The sequence below is a fragment of the Bos mutus genome, chromosome 27 (assembly GCF_027580195.1).
Source record: "Bos mutus isolate GX-2022 chromosome 27, NWIPB_WYAK_1.1, whole genome shotgun sequence".
Taxonomy (NCBI): domain Eukaryota; kingdom Metazoa; phylum Chordata; class Mammalia; order Artiodactyla; family Bovidae; genus Bos; species Bos mutus.
The window spans coordinates 41,739,023-41,759,820 of record NC_091643.1 but is presented as its reverse complement, the minus strand read 5'-3'; the positions used below and the strand labels follow the sequence as shown (position 1 = coordinate 41,759,820).

The following is a 20,798-nucleotide window of genomic DNA, read 5'->3' as shown; positions in this document are numbered from 1 at the left end:
GAACGGGTAGAGGTTGCACAGACGCCTGAGAAACATCTACAGCGCAGATCCACAGACTGGCGCCACTGCCAATTTCTGTCTTTGGAGTATTCTGCTTAAATTCATTTTGGATCACGATGAAAGGAGAAAGAGAGTGGAGTGATAGTCTCACAGTGATTCTAATTGAGATCCACCACGGGAGAACACACAGAAAGACGGATTTAGGTATTAGCGTTAGGAAGATTTAAGTCTTTGATATAGAAAGCAGCCAATTTCATGATTACCATTGATTGTGGCAAATTTCGATGATACCAAGTAGTCTGAACCTGTCTGGGAAAGCTCCATTAATTCAGTGAAATAACAGGAAAAATCAACATAGTCAGATTAAGATAAATGGCAATTGGTCATAATTACAGGGAGTATAAAATGATTCAGAGAATCTTAAAATCCCTAAGAAGTCTTTTTTAAAAATAACATTTCAATTTGAAAATCATACTTCAATAAAGCTAAAAAAGACAGTATTTCATTTTATATATTTTAATGATCATGTGATATTTAGCAAGTGTTTATTGACAACTTAACTAATTCCTACTATGTGTAAGATACTGGACTGGAACAGTTTTGATGTGAAGGAGGAATGAGGAAATACTTCTACAAAGACTTTTAGCCTCAGAAGAGGAGATAACATAAATATTCAGATATTTTAGCAGAGAATCTGATGAGTTGCATCACAGGTTATTAGGGAATTAACTGGAACAATAAAAATAGAAGAAACTACTTGTAATTACAGGACTCAGAGACCACCTTATGAAAACTACTTTAGCTCTGGGCAATGAAATGTGATGTAGGAAACAATTTTATTTGCCAAAGCATCAGATACACAAATGGAGATTAATATAGTTGTTTAGACCAGTCAGTCGTCTCAGAGCAGTGATTGCCTCTGCCTGCTGGGGTGCATCTGAGACCCAGTGGGACATCTGACCCTGATGCTTGTGGAACACTGTTTGCTTACGTGATTAAAATTATTCCCCACATGTTTGACCAGTGAACTGTCTGTACTTGTTTTTTTCACCTGTAAAAATATATTAATACTGTTCTTAGCAATCTAACACATACAGACAATGGCTGAAACTACATAAACCTCTACATAAACCTCTCATAAGGTATTATCTATGTTTTATAATAAAGGTGGAAATGTTTCTTAATTTTGGAGTATGGTTTTCTTGCTTTCATGATGGCATTAAGGTTAACAAGAAGCTCATCCTCGATTGTGCATGGTCACATTTTTTCCATCCTAAAGGTGGCTCTCATCACAAGTACTGGGTCTCCTGGAAGGCAGGACCCAAAGCAATGAGACCACAGTGAATTCTGAGCACATTCCCCAGTAAGGACAGTGTCCTCAGAGGTTCTGGTAGCACTGATGACAAGAGGCTTAGACGGCAGTGATATTAGCAAATTTGGGGGGATGAGAATTTACAGTTGATGTGCAGCAAACAATGTCTTGGGGCTGCCAGGCAACTGTTCGTTGGTCTCACCTCCTCCTCCATACCAACTAGATCTTCCCACTGGTCAGCTGTTTACCTGTAAACACACACACACGTGTGCGTGCTCACACAATGATACAATTACTGCCCGAGAAGATAAGACACTGACATACCTGAAAACGTGATATTGAAGCCCTCGTAGGAAATGGAAAAGTCTGATATAAACCGAAGCTGGGCTGTGAAGTTTCCAAACAAACCCGCCTTGATGGTGTGAGGCAGCACTGAGCCCGTGAGCCTGGCCACCGGCTCCGAGAAGCTCCCGTCCTCGGTGATCAGCAGGTAGTCGTGGGAACTCTCCAAGTGAAAGGTATGGAAGATCATCTGGACTCCTGAGAGACAGAGATGGAGTCGGTGAGGGGGAGACAGAGAGAGACACACAGAGAGACAGAGAGAGAGACAGACAGTCAGACAGAGAGAGACAGAGAGAAAGAGAGAGACAGACAGAGAGAGACAGAGACAGAGAGAGACAGAGAGAGAGAGACAGGGAGAGAAATGGAGACGGTGAGAGGGAGACAGAGAGAAAGAAAGGGAGAGGGTGACAGAGAGAGAGAGAGAGATGGCAATGGAGACAGAGGTGGAGTCGGTGAGAGGAAGAGGCAGATGGAGAGAGAGAGAGACAGAGAGAGAAAGGGCAGAGAGGGGAGTAAGGGGGTACTGATAGAATCAATAACTGGGGAAAGAATTCTTCCTGGGCATCAAAGTCTTGAATCAAAATATAATCTTGAAATGCAATCTGAATTATGAAGTTTGAAAGAAAAGTACAGAGAATGGGTAGAAAGAGGATGGCTTTAGGAATAAAAGAGAAGAAGGAATAAACAGCAAAACCCAATGTTTTGGTGTATGTAGGTATAGATACAGATACAGATTAGACACAGGGATATACAGCGAGCTACGGATGCAGGTTCCAACATAAACACATAACTAAACTCAGCAGCAGGGTTCAGTAGACTGTGCACAGCCTCTCGGGGCAAGCGTTTGTGACTAAGGAGACAAGGACCAGACCACTTTCCAATTGATAGTAAACATGTCCTTTAGAAACACCAGGCTTGGAGGTTTAATATAGAAACTTGCACAAGTGAGGGAAGAGAGTTGTGAAAACCTAGTTTCATGTGGCCCTTTGGGAATATGATCCCCTAGTAGCTATACTCACAAAGTATTATGTCTGAATTCCTATACATAATGAATATAATTAACCATGAAGAGATCTTTTTAACGAAAATATTTATTTTTATGATTACAAAACCCTGGTCACTCATAACTTGCTTATTCTTTTTTTCTTTTTCAATTTCCTTCAAAGCCAAGTTCTCCTTAACATACAATTACTCATTATGTGTAATAATCCTCATCAGACTTAGAACACATGGCAAGTACAAGAATGAGGCTTAGATTTATCATGGAAATGAGAAGTTAGATAACTATTTATCTCCTTTTATTTAAGTGTTATTCACATGTTGTATAATGCATGCCTCTTTTCTTTAGCATTGCACCTGATTTTAAAGCTTATGTTCACAAGCAAAAAGTTGTTCAAGTTATCTGATCAATAGAGAATAAAATAAGGAATCAACTTTTGCTTGAATGTACCAATAATTTAGATTATTTTTTTCTAGAATCTTATTAAAAATCACTTAGTAATTGAAACATATATGAGGAAATTAGTTATCTTACTTGTTCACACATCAATATTTTTTGTTCCCATGTTGGCATCTAGTTAATTATTTTATATTTTTGAAATCCATAATATTCTTACCCTTTCCATGAGACACCTCAATGGTCCATGTACAGTTTAGAGAGTTTGGGTAAAAATCTGGAAACCCAGGAGAAAGAACTGTTCCACTCTTTCCATGGATGTATCCTCCACAGAGGGCTTAAATAATAAGAAATATAATTTTAGTATTAAAGTTTCACAATGATTGCTACAATAAAATACTTTTAAAGTGGCATTTAATTTGCACAAGGAATAAAAGAATACTTAAGGTCACCTCCAGGAAAAACAAAACAAAACCAAAACTTTATTTTGCCTGCAATGTGTCAGTTCATATACAAAGACCTAATTAGTACAAAACCTGGAGAGACACCACAGAGTAGGCTATACCAGCTGAAGTGGAACCCTCCTGTGCGTCTGCTCGACTGTGTCACAGGATGCACAGCCCTTTGACCTGACTTTATTCCGAGTGCATCTGTGAGGATGCTCTTGGGTGAGGTGATGCTGGAACAGGTGGACTGAGGAGAGCAGGTGGCCCTCCCCTGATGGGGGCGGGCCTCTTCCAACAGGTCGGAGGCCTGAGGAGGTCGAAAAGGCTGAGCGTCTTATAAGCGAGACGGAACACATCTTGCCCGGTGGCTTTCACACTGGGACATCAGCTTCCTTTCTATCCTCAGTCTTGAACGGAAGCATCAGCTCCTTCTGAGTCTTGAGGCCGCTGGCCTCTGGACTGGAATTCACACCCTTTGGGCCCCTGGGTCTCCAGCTGGCTGACTACAAATCTGAGGGCTTCACAGCCTCTGTAATCAATCTGAGTCAACTTCTTATGATAAATTTCTCCATTTCTACCTATATCTCTGAATCTTACTGATTCTAATCCTCTAGAGCTGCCAGCATTCTCAGTAGCACTTCATTGAATTTAAATCCTTTACAACAACACATGTCTTATTTGATATATTTCAGTCTCATTTCCGAAAGAAAGAAAAGAAAGTTGTACATAATCACTTGAGGGAGGAAGTCGACATGTTTAGGAATCAGTGTCCTGTGGAGGTTCCAGTGCTCAGACCTTGATGCCAGAAAGTGATGAGTTCAGATGCTGCCCTGTCTCTGACTCTGTGGTCTTTGGAAAGTAGCTCATCCTCCTTCCTGCACATCTGTCTTATCTTAAAACTGAACACAGTGATAAAAGCCATCTCTTAGGGTAGCTGTTTATAACAACTGGCTTCATAGAACACAATTTACAGGGTCCCATATGTATTAAATACCCAAGACATTAGCTGTTGATTCTATGAATAGATTTTCATAGCATCACTATGTACAATACACGAGGGTCCATCAACAGATGAATGGATAAAGAAGATGCGGTACATATGCACAACTCTGCCATACAATCTGCGTCAGCTCTGGTGAGGTGGGTGAGTCTACAGAGCGAAGTAAGTCAGAAAGAGAAGAACAAATACAGTATATTAATGTATATATATACACGGAATCCAGAAAAATGGTATTGATGAACCTACTTGCAGGGAAGGAATGGAGACGCAGATGTAGAGAATGGACCTGTGGGCACAGTGGGGAGGGAGACGGATGGATGACTGGAGAAAGTAGCGTCAGCGTATGTACACTATCAGGCGTAAGATACCCATCCTATACCTGGTGAGAAGTTGCTGTATTGCACAGGGACCCCCATCTGACACTCTGTGATAACCTAGAGAGATGGGGTGGGTGAGGGGAGGCTAGGGAGGAACAGGGCATATGTATAATTGTGGCTGATTTATGTTGCTGTGTGGCAGGACCCAACACAACATTATAACATTAAAATTTTTAAATGTTTTTTAAATTTTAATTTTTAAAATTTTATAATTATAAAAATAAAAACCAATAAAAAGAGAAACAGCAAGATATCAATAATTTAAAATTTGAATAAACTTTATAAAACTTAATTTTGCAGACAATTGATGAGTGGATATTTATCTTTTCTTTTCTATCTTAAGTCCTATCGTGGTTTCCTGAGAATGCAAGAGCTGAACCAACAAGGAATCAAACTGGCACAGGGGAGCTGGGGGGAAGGGCCAGGGACCAGGTTCAGCCCTGAGCCAGTGTCCACGTCCTCTGGACCCTTGACCCCCGTGTTGTTCAAGGGTCCACTGTCACATGAATGTCCTGAATCATGTAAAAGCTGTTCCATAAATAACACTCAGAAAAGAATGAGCTCATTTGTAGAAAAAGTGATATTTCTCATCATGCTCACTCAGCATGTTATTTTAAGGAAACAGATAATTTCTTTGAATATGCAAACTTGAGATCTAGGTAAAAGACAGCAAAATATAAATTATTGAAAAGAGTTCTAGAATATTTTAAGAGGCTGAAGTTTTCACATCTTAAAGTTACATTGACTCATTTTATTATGAAAAAGGTAATATTAACATAGCATTTAACATTAATTTATTCAAAAAATAGTTACCGAGTACCTGCTATTTTGGGGGCTTCCCTGGTGGCTCAGAGGGTAAAGCATCTGCCTGCAATGCAGGGGACCTGGGTTTGATCCTTGGGTGAGGAAGATCCCCTGGAGAAGGAAATGGTAACCCACTCCAGTACTCTTGCCTTGAAAATCCCATGGACAGAGAAGCCTGGTAGACGACAGTCCATGGGATCACAAAGAGGCAGACACGACTGAGCGACTTCACTTTCACTTTCACCTGCTATTTATGAGCAAAATAGACAAAAATCTCTGCTCTGGCAGAGTGCACATTCCAGCTGAAGAAGAGAGAATATAATATGAATGACTGACTATATACAATGTTGGAAGATGACACATGCCAGGGAAGAAAATGCAGAAAGAAAGAAGAACTGGCTTGGGGCAAATAAACGGGGTCGGGGGGAAGGCCTGACTCAGGAGGTGGCCTGTGAAGAAAGACTTGAGACAGAAGAAGGAAGCACTTGATAATCTGGGGAAGAACTTGCTTGAAGACAAAACCAGCAGGATGAAGGCCAGAGCGAGAGTGGGCTGCCAGGGTGGGGAGTGGGCTGCTGTTGTTGTTCAGTCACTCAGTCGTGCCCAGCATCTTGTGACCCCATGGAGTGCAGCATGCCAAGCTTCCCTGTCCTCCACCATCTCCTGAAGTTTGCTCAAACTCATGTCTGTTGAGTCCGTGATGCCATCCAACCATCTCATCCTCTATCTTCCCCTTCTCCTCCTGCCCTCAATCTTTCCCAGTATCAAGGTCTTTTCCAATAAGTCAGCTCTTTGCATCAGGTAGCCAAAGAATTGGCACTTCAGCTTCAGCATCAGTCCTTCCACTGAATCTTCAGGGTTGATTTCCTTTAGGATGGACTGGTTGGATCTCCTTGCAGTCCAAGGGAACTCTTGGGAGTCTTCTCTGGCACCACAATTTGAAAGCATCAATTCTTCAATGCTCAGCCTTCTTTAGGGTCCAACTCTCACATCCATACATGACTACTGGAAAAACCATAACCTTAACTATACAGACCTTTGCTGGCAAAGTGATGTCTCTGCTTTTTAATATGCTGTCTAGATTTATCACAGCTTTTCTTCCAAGGAGCAATCATCTTTTAATTTCATGGCTACAGTCACCTTCCACAGTGATTTTGGAGCCCAAGAAAATAAAAAGTCTGCTGGGGTAGGGGCAATCTGGTGGAGAGGGTGGGGAGAGAAGGGAGAGAGAGTCCTGGGCCCTGGGTCAGAAGGGAGAGAGTCCTGACCCCCTGGATGAGATCAGATCCCATCCAGACCATGGCCCATCTCTGAGTGTGATGAAGGGCCACCTAAGGGCCCTGCACAGAGGATGAAGTGGGCCCACTTGGCTTTTAGTTTGGGTGCTGGGCTGCTATGTGAGTAGGGGGTTGGGTGGCAGAAAGCAAAACAGGTAAGACCCTGGACAGAACATCAGCAGAGATGTGGCAGGAAGTGGTCAGAACCCAATCATGTTTTGAAGGTAGAGCTGATAGGATTTCCTTGTCAATGGGATGTGGGTGCCATAAAGGAAAAGGAAGATTGTAGGATGATTATAAGGTTCTAAGGCTGAGTGGGGGAATGGTCTTGGGAAGAACCAGGTTTTGAAAGTAAACCAGTTCAGTTTTGGACACACAAGTGCAATGCTTATGAGACATCCATGCCGAATGGTTGGAGCTGTAATTGGATATGCAAGTCTGGATCCCATGAGAGAGGTGTGACCAAGGGCTAGAAAGATGAGATCATCAACACTATGAATGCAGATGTAGATAAAAAGACTAAAACCTGGGATGTTCCTATGAATAAGACAGACAAGTCCCTGTTTTTCCAGTTTACTTCCAGGTGGGCAAGGCAGATAAATTAATAAAAAGATAGCCAAGCATGGTTTATTCTGAGGACAAGAATCATAACTGGTTCTCAGAGGCAGGTGAGGTGAGAAGAGTACAGCAGGCAAGCGATGGCCACGCGGCCACGACGATGAGCACTGAGAAAGTGAAGGACGGATGGAGGCAAGACAGACAGTCAGCTCACCCAGGGTTAGCAGTTTGCTCGGTGACAGGCCAGTAGCTGCCAATTTACCACAAGGTCACTGGGTTCCTGCTGGTCTTTTAAGGAAAATGCTCCTCTTACAGATTTTCAGTTATCAGCTTCTGTCATTCCCACATTCTCTCTCATCTTCTCAGACCATGCACACAGTCTTCCAGGAAATTCAAGTTTGCAAACAAGTCAGTCGTTGTTTCAAAGAACCAGAAACCTGCCTTCACGAATTTTATTTTTAAATGTCTTTCTCTGCCTAGATTGGAGGAAGGCACGAGTCGAGGCATGTAGACTATATCACAGGCGCTAGTCACTTTCCGCCTGGGAGGTAGCAGCGCAATACGGGGAGGAAGAAAAGGTGACAGATTCTACTCACTCCCTGGAAGATACGATTTATTTCCACAGCACCAACTCTAACTGAAGCTGAAACTCCAATACTTTGGCCACCTGATATGAAGAGCTGACTCATTTGAAAAGACCCTGATGCTAGGAAAGATTGAGGGCAGGAGGAAAAGGGGCCGACAGAGGATGAGATGGCTGGATGCCATCACCGACTCAATGGACATGAGTTTGGGTGAACTCTGGGAGTTGGTGATGGACAGGGAGGCCTGGCGTGCTGCAGTTCATGGGGGTGGGCAAATGCTCAGACATGACTGAGTGACTGAACTGAATCGAGCTCTAACTTGTAACCTCACAGCTTTCAGCTTCATAATTTAAACTCTGATATACACTATTGCAGGCATGCTCAGTCAAATGTCTGACTCTTTGGTGACCTCATGGACTGCAGCCCACCAGGCTCCTCTCTCCATGGGATTTCCCAGGCAAGAATACTGGAGTGGGTTGCGATTTTCATCTCCAGGAGATCTTCTTGACCCAGGGATCAAATCCACATTTCCTGCACTGGCAGGCAGATTCTTCACCGCTCAGCCACTTGGGAAGCCCCGTACACTATTGATACCATGTATAAAATAGACAACTAGTGTGAACCTACTGCACAGCTCAGGGAACTCTGCTCAGTGCTCTCTGGTGACCAAAATGGGAAGGAAACACAAAAGAGAGGGGATAGATGTGTGCCTATAGCTGAATCCTGCTGCTGTACAGCAGAAACTTACACAACATTGTAAAGCAACTACATTCCAATTAAAAAAAAAAAAAAAAACAAAGCACTTTCACTTCTTTCTCAAACCACAGCTGGGCTGGCAACTGCCTGCTAAGCATTTCAGAATGAAACCTGTGGGTCCCTACTCTCCCCTCACTGCCTGCATCATCACCTCTCACTTCTGGCAAGTTCTGTAACTGGTATGTTTCAGCTTGTTTGTGTCCACTTGACCTCCTGCCTCCTAATGCTTGCTTCTTCCTTGAAGAGACTAGCACGTGAAAGCACGCAGTATACTGGCTGGTTTCTTTATTTTTTCTATTATTTCCTCCTTTTTTTTTTTTTCTTTAAATTGTTAATAAAGTTCTATTTAAAGCAAAAAAACTTAATGGGGTTACTTTTCATTTCAGATTATTTGTGGACTCTCCATGCCCTACAGAAGTTGTTTTTGTTCATTCATTCATTTATATGGAAATCCTTTCCTCAAAAGAAGTCTTCTACAGAACACCATGATTTAAAAAAAAAAGTCATGGATAAATGAGAGCTGTTCAGTGGAGGTGGCCCTGCCCTTGTCCTAGCTTTCACCTTGAGCACTGCACACGTGGTCTCAAATCTCTCACCCATGGAAACAGGGCCATGCTCACAGGACCAGCCTGAGCAACCCTCGAACTGCCTTTGATCAGCACCCACCATTGGCAAATAAACCTCTCTCCTTCAGTCCCTGCCGGCCATGTTTATGACTTTATGCCTGATTCTCACTGTTTCTTCACTTTCAGTCTTTTCTTTCCTTTCAACCTCATTATTAAAGATGCATCATGAAAGTTGTCATCCAAGCCTTTCAAGTTCCTTTATCTCTGTATTCTCAACCATTTGACCTTTGTCCTGTGTCTAATAGAGCATTTACTTCTTTGGATGATTGAAAAATAAGTCTTTCTTCTCTCTATTCTAATAGATTATGAACTTGCCAACTGTGTGCCCATAAAATCAGTGGTTTTCCAATAAATGCTTTTGGAAAAAACAAAGAGTTTACAAAAATATTTATTAAATGTAGAAACTTTTGCAAAGCTTTCTTACATTTGTATTTCACTAAATAAAAGAGGGTCAACTTATTGTAATGTTCACTTTGCTTCTTCAAAATCTGAGTATCTAAAGCATAAATTAAAAAAAAGAAAGAAATGCAGCAATGCTATTAATATGTGTGAGAGATATTGATAGAATTTACCTTTTTTCATGGTGATATAAAATATTATAATTAATTCTGATTTCTTCTTTCCTTTCTGAGAGCTGTGAATTTTTGAAAGTGTAAATATCCTATTGATGTATTATTTGTCACAATAAAAACCCATAGGGTTTAAGAGATGGCTTATGACTTGAAAAGGCAACAAAAATAATTCTTAAGGTTAAATGAAAACAGTCAACCATGACAGACTAAAAGTCTCATATCAAACTCTAAAATCTCCAAAGTGTGCAGATTTATTAATCACCTTTTATCATAAATGTATTAATATCTGAGACAAGTTACAAGGAAGCATAAGCAAATAGTTTATGTTACCAATCTCTTGAGAAAGTTTAAACTCCAAATTTACATAAATTTAAATTGGAAGACAATAATAGATAAAATGCACAAGTCTAATGCACCTGATCATTTCCTATGGAAAACAAATATATAGCATCTCAGATATCTGCAAAGCACACAAGGCCCTTTCCAGTCTATGCCCATGCCATTTCTAGAAAACTTCCTTCTGGTCATTCCACTCTTTCCATTCACTCTCCTTCACTGAACCTCCAGGAATTTGCAGAAAGTTCCACGCTGGTCAACTCATGTGAGCTTGCTCATTTCCTCTGCCTAGAACGCCTCTTTCCATATTAGATTTTGAGAAATTCTACTCAGCACTGGATTCCCATCCCAGGGTTCTATTTTAGATGAGTTCTTCTTCAACTGCTACTTCCTAGGGGAGACTGTATTAAATGATTAAATGTGAATACATAAACACTACAGTCTGAATGCTTGCATCCCCAAAACTCATGTTGAGATCCTAAGGTCTGATGTGATGGTATCAAGGGTGTGGCCTCTGATGTGATCCAGTCATGAGAGCTGATGCTGGTGGTTGTGGTGCTGATTTAGTTGCTCAGCTGTATCCGAATCTTTGCGACCTCATAGACTGTAGCCCACCAGGCTTCTCTGTCCATGGGATTTCCCAGGCAAGAATACTGGAGTGGGTAGCCATTTTCTTCTCCAGGGGATCTTCTCGACCCAGGAATCAAAACAACATCTGCACTGGCAACCAGATTCTTTACCATTGAGCCACCAGAGAAGCTCCACTAGGGCTGAGGTCTCATTCCTGGGATCAGAACCCCAATAAAAGAGGCCCCAGAGTGCTCCCTCATCCTTTCCACCATGAGATGACTTGGGGAAGACGGCTGTCTACACCCCAATATAGGGCCCTGTAAGAACTCAGCCATGCTGGCAGCACCCTGATCTCAAAAACAGTCATCATCCAAAATACTGAAATATATAACTTCTGTAGTTTATAAGCCACACAATTGGTGGCATTTTGTTATAGCAATTCAAATGGACTAAGAATATATACCATTTGATTGACTGGATTATAAGTGCTAAAGTTAGACTTTTAGAGCTACATATGGGAGAAATGGATGTCAGAAAAGCTAGTAGTGCTAGTGACCTGGAGCAAATGCAGAAGAATTCTGGTGAAGGTGGAGTGCAACCTGGTCTTGCAGGATGAGGATGACTGGATAGAAGTGGAAAATAGTCTTGGATAGATACTAAAATGTTTAAACAAAGCCAAGTCGCCAACATCAAGTCAACAATAACATGTGCATATTGTTCTCCTTTGAGAAGAGTCCATTCAAAATGACAGGTTTCAAGTGGGTCAGGATAAATCTCTCATTTTTATATGTCAGTTTTCTTCACCAGATCGAGAATCTATTAAATAGCTGATCTGATGACTGGGCTGTCTTCTGTGTTGGACAGCACCATCCTCCACCACAGCCCAGCGGTGGAATCATGATCAGGGGACCACACGCTGTCAGTCTCTCCAGCTCACACTGGGAAATCTACAGTTGAAACAACTCAGGAAGCCCCACTGGAGCAGATGCTCAACCAACCTACCTCAAAAGCAAGTGTACAAAAGAGAGCAGCTTGTATAAGTTTCTTTTCTAAATTCCACTTTTAGCTCTAGCTCATGAAATAATTAAAGCTGCACAATGACATTCAATAGAGCCATGAATTTGTATACCATGTAAACATTTCAATAAAATTATTCATATGATTAACTTACACATTTTGGATTAGGTGATATAATAAAATATATTGATTGATATTCAGTTATGTGTGAATAACATGGAAGTCTTTTAAGGGTTAGGCCCTTATTGTACTTAGTAAAATTGTTGTTAGTAAAGACTCCAAATAAGGAGTGAACATTTTGGTACAGTATTTAGGTCATACTCAAGTTTTACAAATTTTTAATTAGTACAGTAGCTAATATCTTTCTGACACTAGTAGTCATAAACATGAATTTTATTTATTATTATTAGAGTTCTAATACAAAAATAAAACATGGCAACAAAATTTCAAATAACACCATAAAATGAAGAGCTAAAAAGTCTCTCTTCACCCTCCCTGATAGCCTACTAACATCCCAAATAGGGAAGAAATTTTCTTTGCAGTTATAATTTTAGATTATAAATGTATAATTGTAGCTATAATTTTAGGTTGTCTATTTCCAGGCATTTCCTGTGCATACACTGTGAGGGTGTCTGTAGTTACCTACATGTATGTACTCACAGATGAGACACATTGCACTATGAGCTGCTTTTTTTCCCCCAAGAAACTATATTATTTACATTTCCCAGTAATAATGCAGAATGAACATGCAGATTCCTAATCCCACAATGAATCCAAATAATATGAACTCTCCACTTCTTTTTGCAAATCCAACAAGGGAGGTAAATTACTGTGTTTTACTTGCAGTTGCCTGATTCCTGGTCAAAATGGGCCTAATTTATACCATTTATTGGCCTTTGTGCACTTCTGGGAGTCATCAATGTGTTTGTTTCCCTCACAGATCTATTGGTTTATTTGTGTTGTTTATTTTCCTTCATTTGTTTTTTGGACAAAGCCATTTAAAATCATATTACACAGACACTGCAATTATTTTCTCTAATCTGACCATTTTACTTTACCTTTAAAAAAATTTAATGGAACTTTTTGATGCATGGAACAGGGCAGTCAAAGCCAGTACACTGGGACAACCCTGAGGGATGGGATGGGGAGGGAGTTGCGGGCGGTGGGGGTGGGGGTTCAGGATGGGGACACATGTATACCCATGGCTGATTCATGTCAATGTATGGAAAAAAAAAAAAACTACAATATTGTAAAGTAATTAACCTCCAATTAAAATAAATCAATTAATTTAAAAAATAAAAAAAATAATGGAACTTTTAATTTTTATATAGTGAAATGTCAATGTTTTTCATTTATTGTCTCTAGATTTCTTTAGAAAGTTTTCTAAGAATTAAAAAGTAAAATTTCTTAATGGATAAACTGCTTCACTGACTATGCTTAAAGCCTTTGACTGTGTGGATCACAACAAATTGTGGAAAATTCTTAAAAAGACAGGAATCCCAAACCAACTTATCTGTCCTCTGAGAAACTGGTATGCTCTTCAATAAGTGGTGCTGGAAAAACTACACAGCTATGTGTAAAATAATGAAATTAGAATATTTCCTAAATCCATACACAAAGATAAATTCAAAATGGATTGAAGACCTAAATGTAAGACCAGAAACTATAAAACTCTTAGAGAAAAACATAGGCAGAACACTTGATGACATAAATTAAAGCAAGATCCTGAATGATTCACCTCCTATAGTAATGGAAATAAAAGCGAAAATAAACAAGTGGGATCTAATTAAACTTAAAAGCTTTTGCACAGCAAAGGAAGCTACAAACAAGGTGAAAAGACAACCCTCAGAATGGGAGAGAATAATCGCAAAGGAAACAACTGATAAGAATCAATTTCCAAAATATACAAACAGCTAATGCAACTCAATACCAGAAAAACAAACAACCCAATCAAAAAGTGGGGAAAAGCCCTAAACAGACATTTCTCCAAAGAAGACATACAGATGGTTAACAAACACGTGAAAAAATGCTCAACATTGCTCATTATTAGAGAAATGCAAATCAAAACTGCACTAAGATACTACCTCACACCAGTCAGAACAGTCATCATCAAAAAGTCTACAAACAATAAATGCTGGAGAGGGTGTGGAGAAAAGGGATCCTCTCGCATTGCTTGTGAGAATGTAAATTGATACAACTACAATGGAAGACAGTATGGAGATTCCTCAAAACAGCTGTGGTACATATATACAATGGAATATTACTCAGCCATAAAAAGGAACACATTTGGGTCAATTCTAATGAGGTAGATGAAACTAGAGCCTATTATACAGAGTGAAGTAAGTCAGAGAGAGAAATATAAATATTATATACTGACCCATATATATGGAATCTAGAAAGATGGTACTGATAAATTTATTTGCAGGACAGCAATGGAGAAAAAGACCAAGAAAAGACCTATGGAAACAGGGCGGGAGGGGAGGAGGGAGAGGGTGAGATATATGGAGAGAGTAACATGGAAACTTACTTTACCATATGTAAAATAGATAGCCAATAGGAATTTGCTTTATGACTCAGGGAACACAAATAGGGCCTCTGTAAAATTCTAGAAAGGTGGGATGGGAAAGGAGGTGGGAGGGAGTTTTTGGAGAGAACATACATGGGTGTTCCTATGGCTGATTCTTATTGATGTTTGACAGAAAACAACAAAATTTTATAAAGCAATTAACTTTCAATTAAAAATAAATAAACTAAAAAATAAGCAACAATGAGACATGGAACAAAAGACTGTTTCAAAGTTGGGAAAGAAGTATGTCAAGGCTGTATATTGTTACCCTGCTTATGTAAATTATATGCAAAGTTCACCATGCAAATACTGGGCTGGATGAATCACAAGCTTAAATCCAGATTGCCAGGAGAAATATCAACCATCTTAGACATGCAGATGATACCACCCTAACAGCAGAAAGTGAAGAGGAACTAAAGAGCCTCTTGATGAAGGGAAAGAAGAGAGTGAAAAAGCTGGCTTAAACCTCAACATTCGTGAAACTAAGATCAGGGCATCTGGTCCCATCACTTGGTGGCAAATAAAAGGAGAAAAAGTGGAAAATGGCAAATTTTCTTTTCTTGGGCTACAAAATCACTGCAGATGGTGACCACAGCCAGGAAACTAAAGTTCCTTGGAAGAAAAGCTAGTAGTCATGTATGAATGTGAGAGTTGGACCATAAAGAAGTCTCAGTGCTAAAGAATTAATGCTCTTGAATTTTGGTGCTGGAGGAGACTCTTGAGAGTTCCTTGGACTGCAAGGAGATCAAATCAGTCAATCATAAATTAAATCAACCCTGAATATTTACTGGAAGGACTGATGCTGAAGCCGAAGCTCCAATACTTTGGTGATCTGATGCAAAGAGCCAACTTATTGGAAAAGATCCTGATGCTGGCAGAGAATGAAGGCAAGAGGAGAAGGGGGCAACAGAGGGCAAGATGGTTGGTTGGCATCACTGATTCAGTGAACATGAGTTGAGCAAATTCTGAGACATAGTAAAGGACAGGGAAGCCTGGCATGCCACAGTCCACGGGGTCTCAAAGAGACGGACATGACTCGGTGAATGAACAACAACAAATGGATAAACAAAAGGACAAAGGCAATGACTCAGGCACCTGTGTGACAAAACAGACCAGGCGTCAGAGAAGAGACGGTACAATCCTATTAATAAATGGATCTAGGCACTACATCACATCCGACAAAAATATTAGATGGGTTTAAAGTATATATTTGACATTAAAAAAAACTAGCATTTGCTTTCAGGGTGATGAACACATCCTTAATCATGGTGATGGTTTCATACATGTATAGGGGTTTCAGAACACAGTAAAATTTTCACATCAAACAGGCAGTTTATAGTATTTTAATTATACCTCGCTTAAAATTTTAAAGGTTTTCAGAAGAAAACAACAGAATATCATTATGACTTGAGGGTAGTAAGCCTTCTTAAACACTGTCTGTAAAGCACCAATCACAAATGAATGCATTGAACAAGTAGATTATTTTCAAATGAAAACATGCTATTCTTCAAAAAGAGACCAAGAAGAAGAGGAGGAGGACAGAGACAGCATGAGAGAAAACATTCACAATACATGGATTCAACAAAAGAGAGGCCCCCAAATGTATAAGCAAGGCTTATTATTCTATAAGAAAAAGGTATGTTACCCAATATAAATAGGAGGAAAGAAACAAATTATTCATGGAGGAGGGTGTACTCTTAGCCAGACAAGCAGGAAAAGGAGCTCAAAATAACTCAAATGTTCATACAAAGTATCATGGAATAAACAGTGGTGGTACATTTATACAGGGAAACAGATGACAGGAATGAGGAGGTGCAGTTAAATGCCATGCCCTGGATGTCACAGTGTATGACTGAGTGAAAGAAGCTGGAAATAGCAAAGAAACATCCTGCATGACTTCCTCCACATAGAATCTTTAGGGACAAGGGAACTGTAGCCTTTGTGGAGGCAGTGACTGGATGGGGCAGGACTCCTGGGTTGCTGGTCACATTCATCTACTGATCTGTGGGCTTGATTTTACTCAATATGCTTGCTGTGGGAAAATTCATTCTATAAATAGAAGCTCTACCTCATAGAGAAGATTCTAGGTAAACTTCAAGCACTAAACAGCCATGTTTTTCAGGTCTAAGAGCTTTCAAACAGAAGTCCTGTTTCAGTCACATCCTGAACCACCCCATAAAATGCTCACCACCCAAACTGTTTATATAATTTCTGTGCACGTCTTCCTGGTTTGCTGCTCCACCTACCGTCACAGCTGGGCAACGCGTGGTTCCACTGGTGGCTCCGCTCACAGACCAGGGGCTCGTCGTCACTCAGCGTGTAGCCCGGGTCACAGCTGAAGGTCACTGTGGACCGGATGCCAAAGTGACTGCCGTGCCGATGCCCGTTCACGGGGATCCCAGGATCAAGGCAGGAGTCAGACTCCAGAGTCACACCTGGACACACAGGGAAAACCATCATATGGAGACCTTCCTAGGTTATAGAAAAAATAGTCAGTATCTGTGCCATAATACATACAAAATATTCCTAGATGTGATCAGACCTGGAAAATTATGGAAGTGAATCCAGTAACCCATTCATGTGAAGACAAATATATTTTCAAATATTTGCTTTTACTGTAGATAGGTGTATGCTGTTACATTAATAACCAAGTAGTAGCTAGGGAGTAAAATCTTGAATAATTTGCTGACCTCCTGAATTTCTCTTTCTTTGAAAATCAATCAACTGTACTAAACAAAGTCTAAGTCTGTTTTCTGTCTCTTATCTCTCCTTATTCTTATATTTGATATACCAGTAGATTTTGGCAATCATATTTCAACGTTCATATATTTGCATACATTCACCCAAGCTCATACACACATCAGGCAAATTAAAACTGCACTGAGGCTGATTTTCTAAAATTGCATTCCACAAATCCATACTTTATTTTTTCAAATTTGCACTTAAGTCAGCCACTTTCAAGATGGCTATAAAATTAGCCTATGCTAAAAGATGTTAAAACATAAAGTGCTATATAAAGTCAAGTAATGATGATCACATCATTTCAAGAGTTTCTTTTCTCTGTCTCTAACATTCCTCTTTATTTTTAGAATAATACATTTTAAAGGATGAGGAAAAATGGAGTAAGGGAAGAGAATTTCGTTGCAATGTTTAGGAATTCAAAGGGATTAAAAAAATAGACTTATGGATTCCCTTGTGGTTCAGTGGTAAAGAATCTACCTGCCAATGCAGGAGACATGGGTTCAAACCATGATCTGGGAAGATTCCACGTGCTGCAGGACAGCCAAGCCCATGGCCACAACTACTGAGCCCAAGCCCTAGAGCCTGGGAGCCACAGCAGTTGAAGCCTCAATGCTCTACAATCTGTGCTCTCCAATAAGAGAGATCTCACAATGAGAAGCCTGCACACTGCAACTAGAGAGCAGCCCCCGCTCGCCGCAACTAGAGAAAGCCTGAGTAGCAATGAAGACCCAGCCTAGCCAAAAATAAATAAATAAAATCATTTTTAAAAAAGACTTGCTGTTAGTATAACTCTCTCAGTAAGATTCAAAACAGTGCAATTATGGTGAAATATTAATGAAAACTCTTAAATTATTACTAGTATTCAGATCATTTACTCTCCTAAAATGATATTTGGGATGTTTCTGATCATCATATATATTTTACCAAAGTTTGAATGACATATCTTATGAATATACCCTCCCTTATTCAGTCAAATACACGATTTGCCACTAAGAGTGAGTTTCTTAGATAAATAAGTGATGCGGTTTCCTTAAAGCACCACCATGTGATCCAACAGGTGCAGAAACAGAAGCAGGGAGGGCGCTTTCAGTGAGACCTTTTGCTGAATTACCAAACCTGAGGGTCATTACAGGAACCCCTAGGACTTGCATCTGGTTTCAGAATTGGTAGGATGAACAAACTTTGCACTTTGTAAGTCTGTGCTCTTTACTCTCTGGTTAACAGACAGCGGAAAGGACTAGTACAGTGAAGTGTTCCAAGGGAAAAATAAGTGAAACAATGAAAAGAAAAAAATATATATATAGCATCATTATTCCCAAGATTTTTTTTCTTAAAAATTAGTTATTCTAACTAAAATCCTCAAACTAACCTATGCCTCTCATCTTAGCAACAGGATATAACTGTCTGAGCTGCAAATACACCAATAGCAGATGGCCAGCATGTGCCCCAAGACCCGTCACCCACCTGGCTCCTCTCTTTCAGTGTGTGCACACACACATTCATGTTCTACACACACACACACACACACACATTCACTTTCTGCACACATACATGCACACATTCATTTTCTACACACACACATTCTACACACACCCACATTCACTTTCTACACACACACACACACTTTCTACATATGCATTCACTTTCTACACACATCCATTCACTTTCTACACAAACACACACTCCCTATACACACATTCACTTTCTACACACTGTTTCATTTTCTACACACACATTCACTTTCTACACAAACACACATATTTGCTTTCTACCCACACATTCATTTTCTAAACACATATAATTCACTTTGTAAACACACACTTTCATTTTCTACACACTTTCACTTTCAGCACACACACTCACTTTTTAAAACACACATTCACTTTCTACACACTCATTTTCTACACACACGTTCACTTTATATGCACATTCACTTTCTATACATACATTCAATTTCTACACATACATTCACTTTCTACACAAAGACATTGACTTTCTACACACACATTCACATTCTACACACTTGCATAATTCACATTCTACATACACACATTCACTTTCTACACACACACACTTTCTACACATGCATTCACTTTCTACACAAACACACACTTCCTACACAAACACACACAGTCACTTTATACACACACATTCACTTTCTATGCACACACACATTGACTTTCTACACACATTCACTTTGTAAACACACAGTCAATTTCTACATACACAACTCACTTTCTGCACACATTTTCACTTTCTACACACACATTCACTTTTTACACATGCACTCACATTCTAAACTCATGCATATTCACTTTTTACACATACACATCCACTTCCTACACAAACACACATACTTTCTACACACACACCCTCACTTTCCACAATCTACACTTTCACTTCCTACAGACTTTCAATTTCTACAGAAACACTCTCACTTTCTACACAAACACACTCTCATTTTCTACACACATATTAACTTTCTGCACACACACTCACTTTTTACACATACTTTCACTTTCTATACACACACAATCACACACTACACACACATGCATTCACTTTCTACACAGACACATACCTTCACTTTCCACACACACGCTCACTTTCTAAAACACTTTCACTTTCTACACACTTACATTCACTTTCTACACACACACACAGAGTCATTTCTACACACACACACCACATATTCACTTTCTACACACATCCACTTCCTACACACGCATACTAGCTTTCTACACATGCTTTTACTTTCTACAGTAATGCAGTTTCACTTTCTGAAGATACACATTAAATTTCCACCCACAAACACTCACATTTGACACACACACAGTTTCTACACACACACACACACACACACACACAATACACTTTCTACTGACAAACACACATTCACTTTCTATACACACATTAACTTTTACACACACATTTACTATCTACACATACACATTCATTTTCTTCATGCACACATTCACCTTCTACAAACTCACATACTCACTTTCTACATGTGTACACACTCACTTTCAACACACATTCACTTTCTATACAAACACAACTCACTTTCTACACAAGTACACTTTCACTTTCCACACACATTCACTTTCTACACAAATACAACTCACTTTCAACACACATACTTCCCACACGAATACACTTTCACTTTCTACACAAACATACTTTCACTTTCTACACATTTGTATTTTCTAAACATATATGCACATTCTAAACCCACACTTGTTCATTTTTTACACACATTCACTTCCTACACAGACACATATTCTCTTTCTATATACATTCACTTTCTTTTTTAAAAATTAATTAATTTATTTTAATTGGAGGCTAATTACTTTACAATATTGTAGTGGTTTTTTCCACACATTGACATGAATCAGCCATGGGTGTACATGTGTTCCCCATCCTGAACCCCCCTCCCAGCTCCCTCCCCATCCCATCCCTCAGGGTCATCCCAGTGCACTGGCCCTGAGCACCCTGTCTCATGCATCAAAACTGGACT

The 20,798-nt window shown here is 39.8% G+C and overlaps 1 protein-coding gene across 1 annotated transcript in view; it reads right to left on the bottom strand.

Moving 5' to 3' along the window:
• The window catches only part of CSMD1 (CUB and Sushi multiple domains 1), a 1,688,220-nt gene that overhangs the window by 363,951 nt on the left and 1,303,471 nt on the right, over positions 1-20,798 (bottom strand). The window contains exons 17-19 of the mRNA XM_070364228.1: positions 16,786-16,974; positions 3,271-3,387; positions 1,637-1,852 (exon numbers count right to left, since the gene is read on the bottom strand). Of these exons, the coding sequence (XP_070220329.1) occupies positions 1,637-1,852; positions 3,271-3,387; positions 16,786-16,974 (522 nt within the window). The remainder of the gene's footprint in view (positions 1-1,636; positions 1,853-3,270; positions 3,388-16,785; positions 16,975-20,798) is intronic.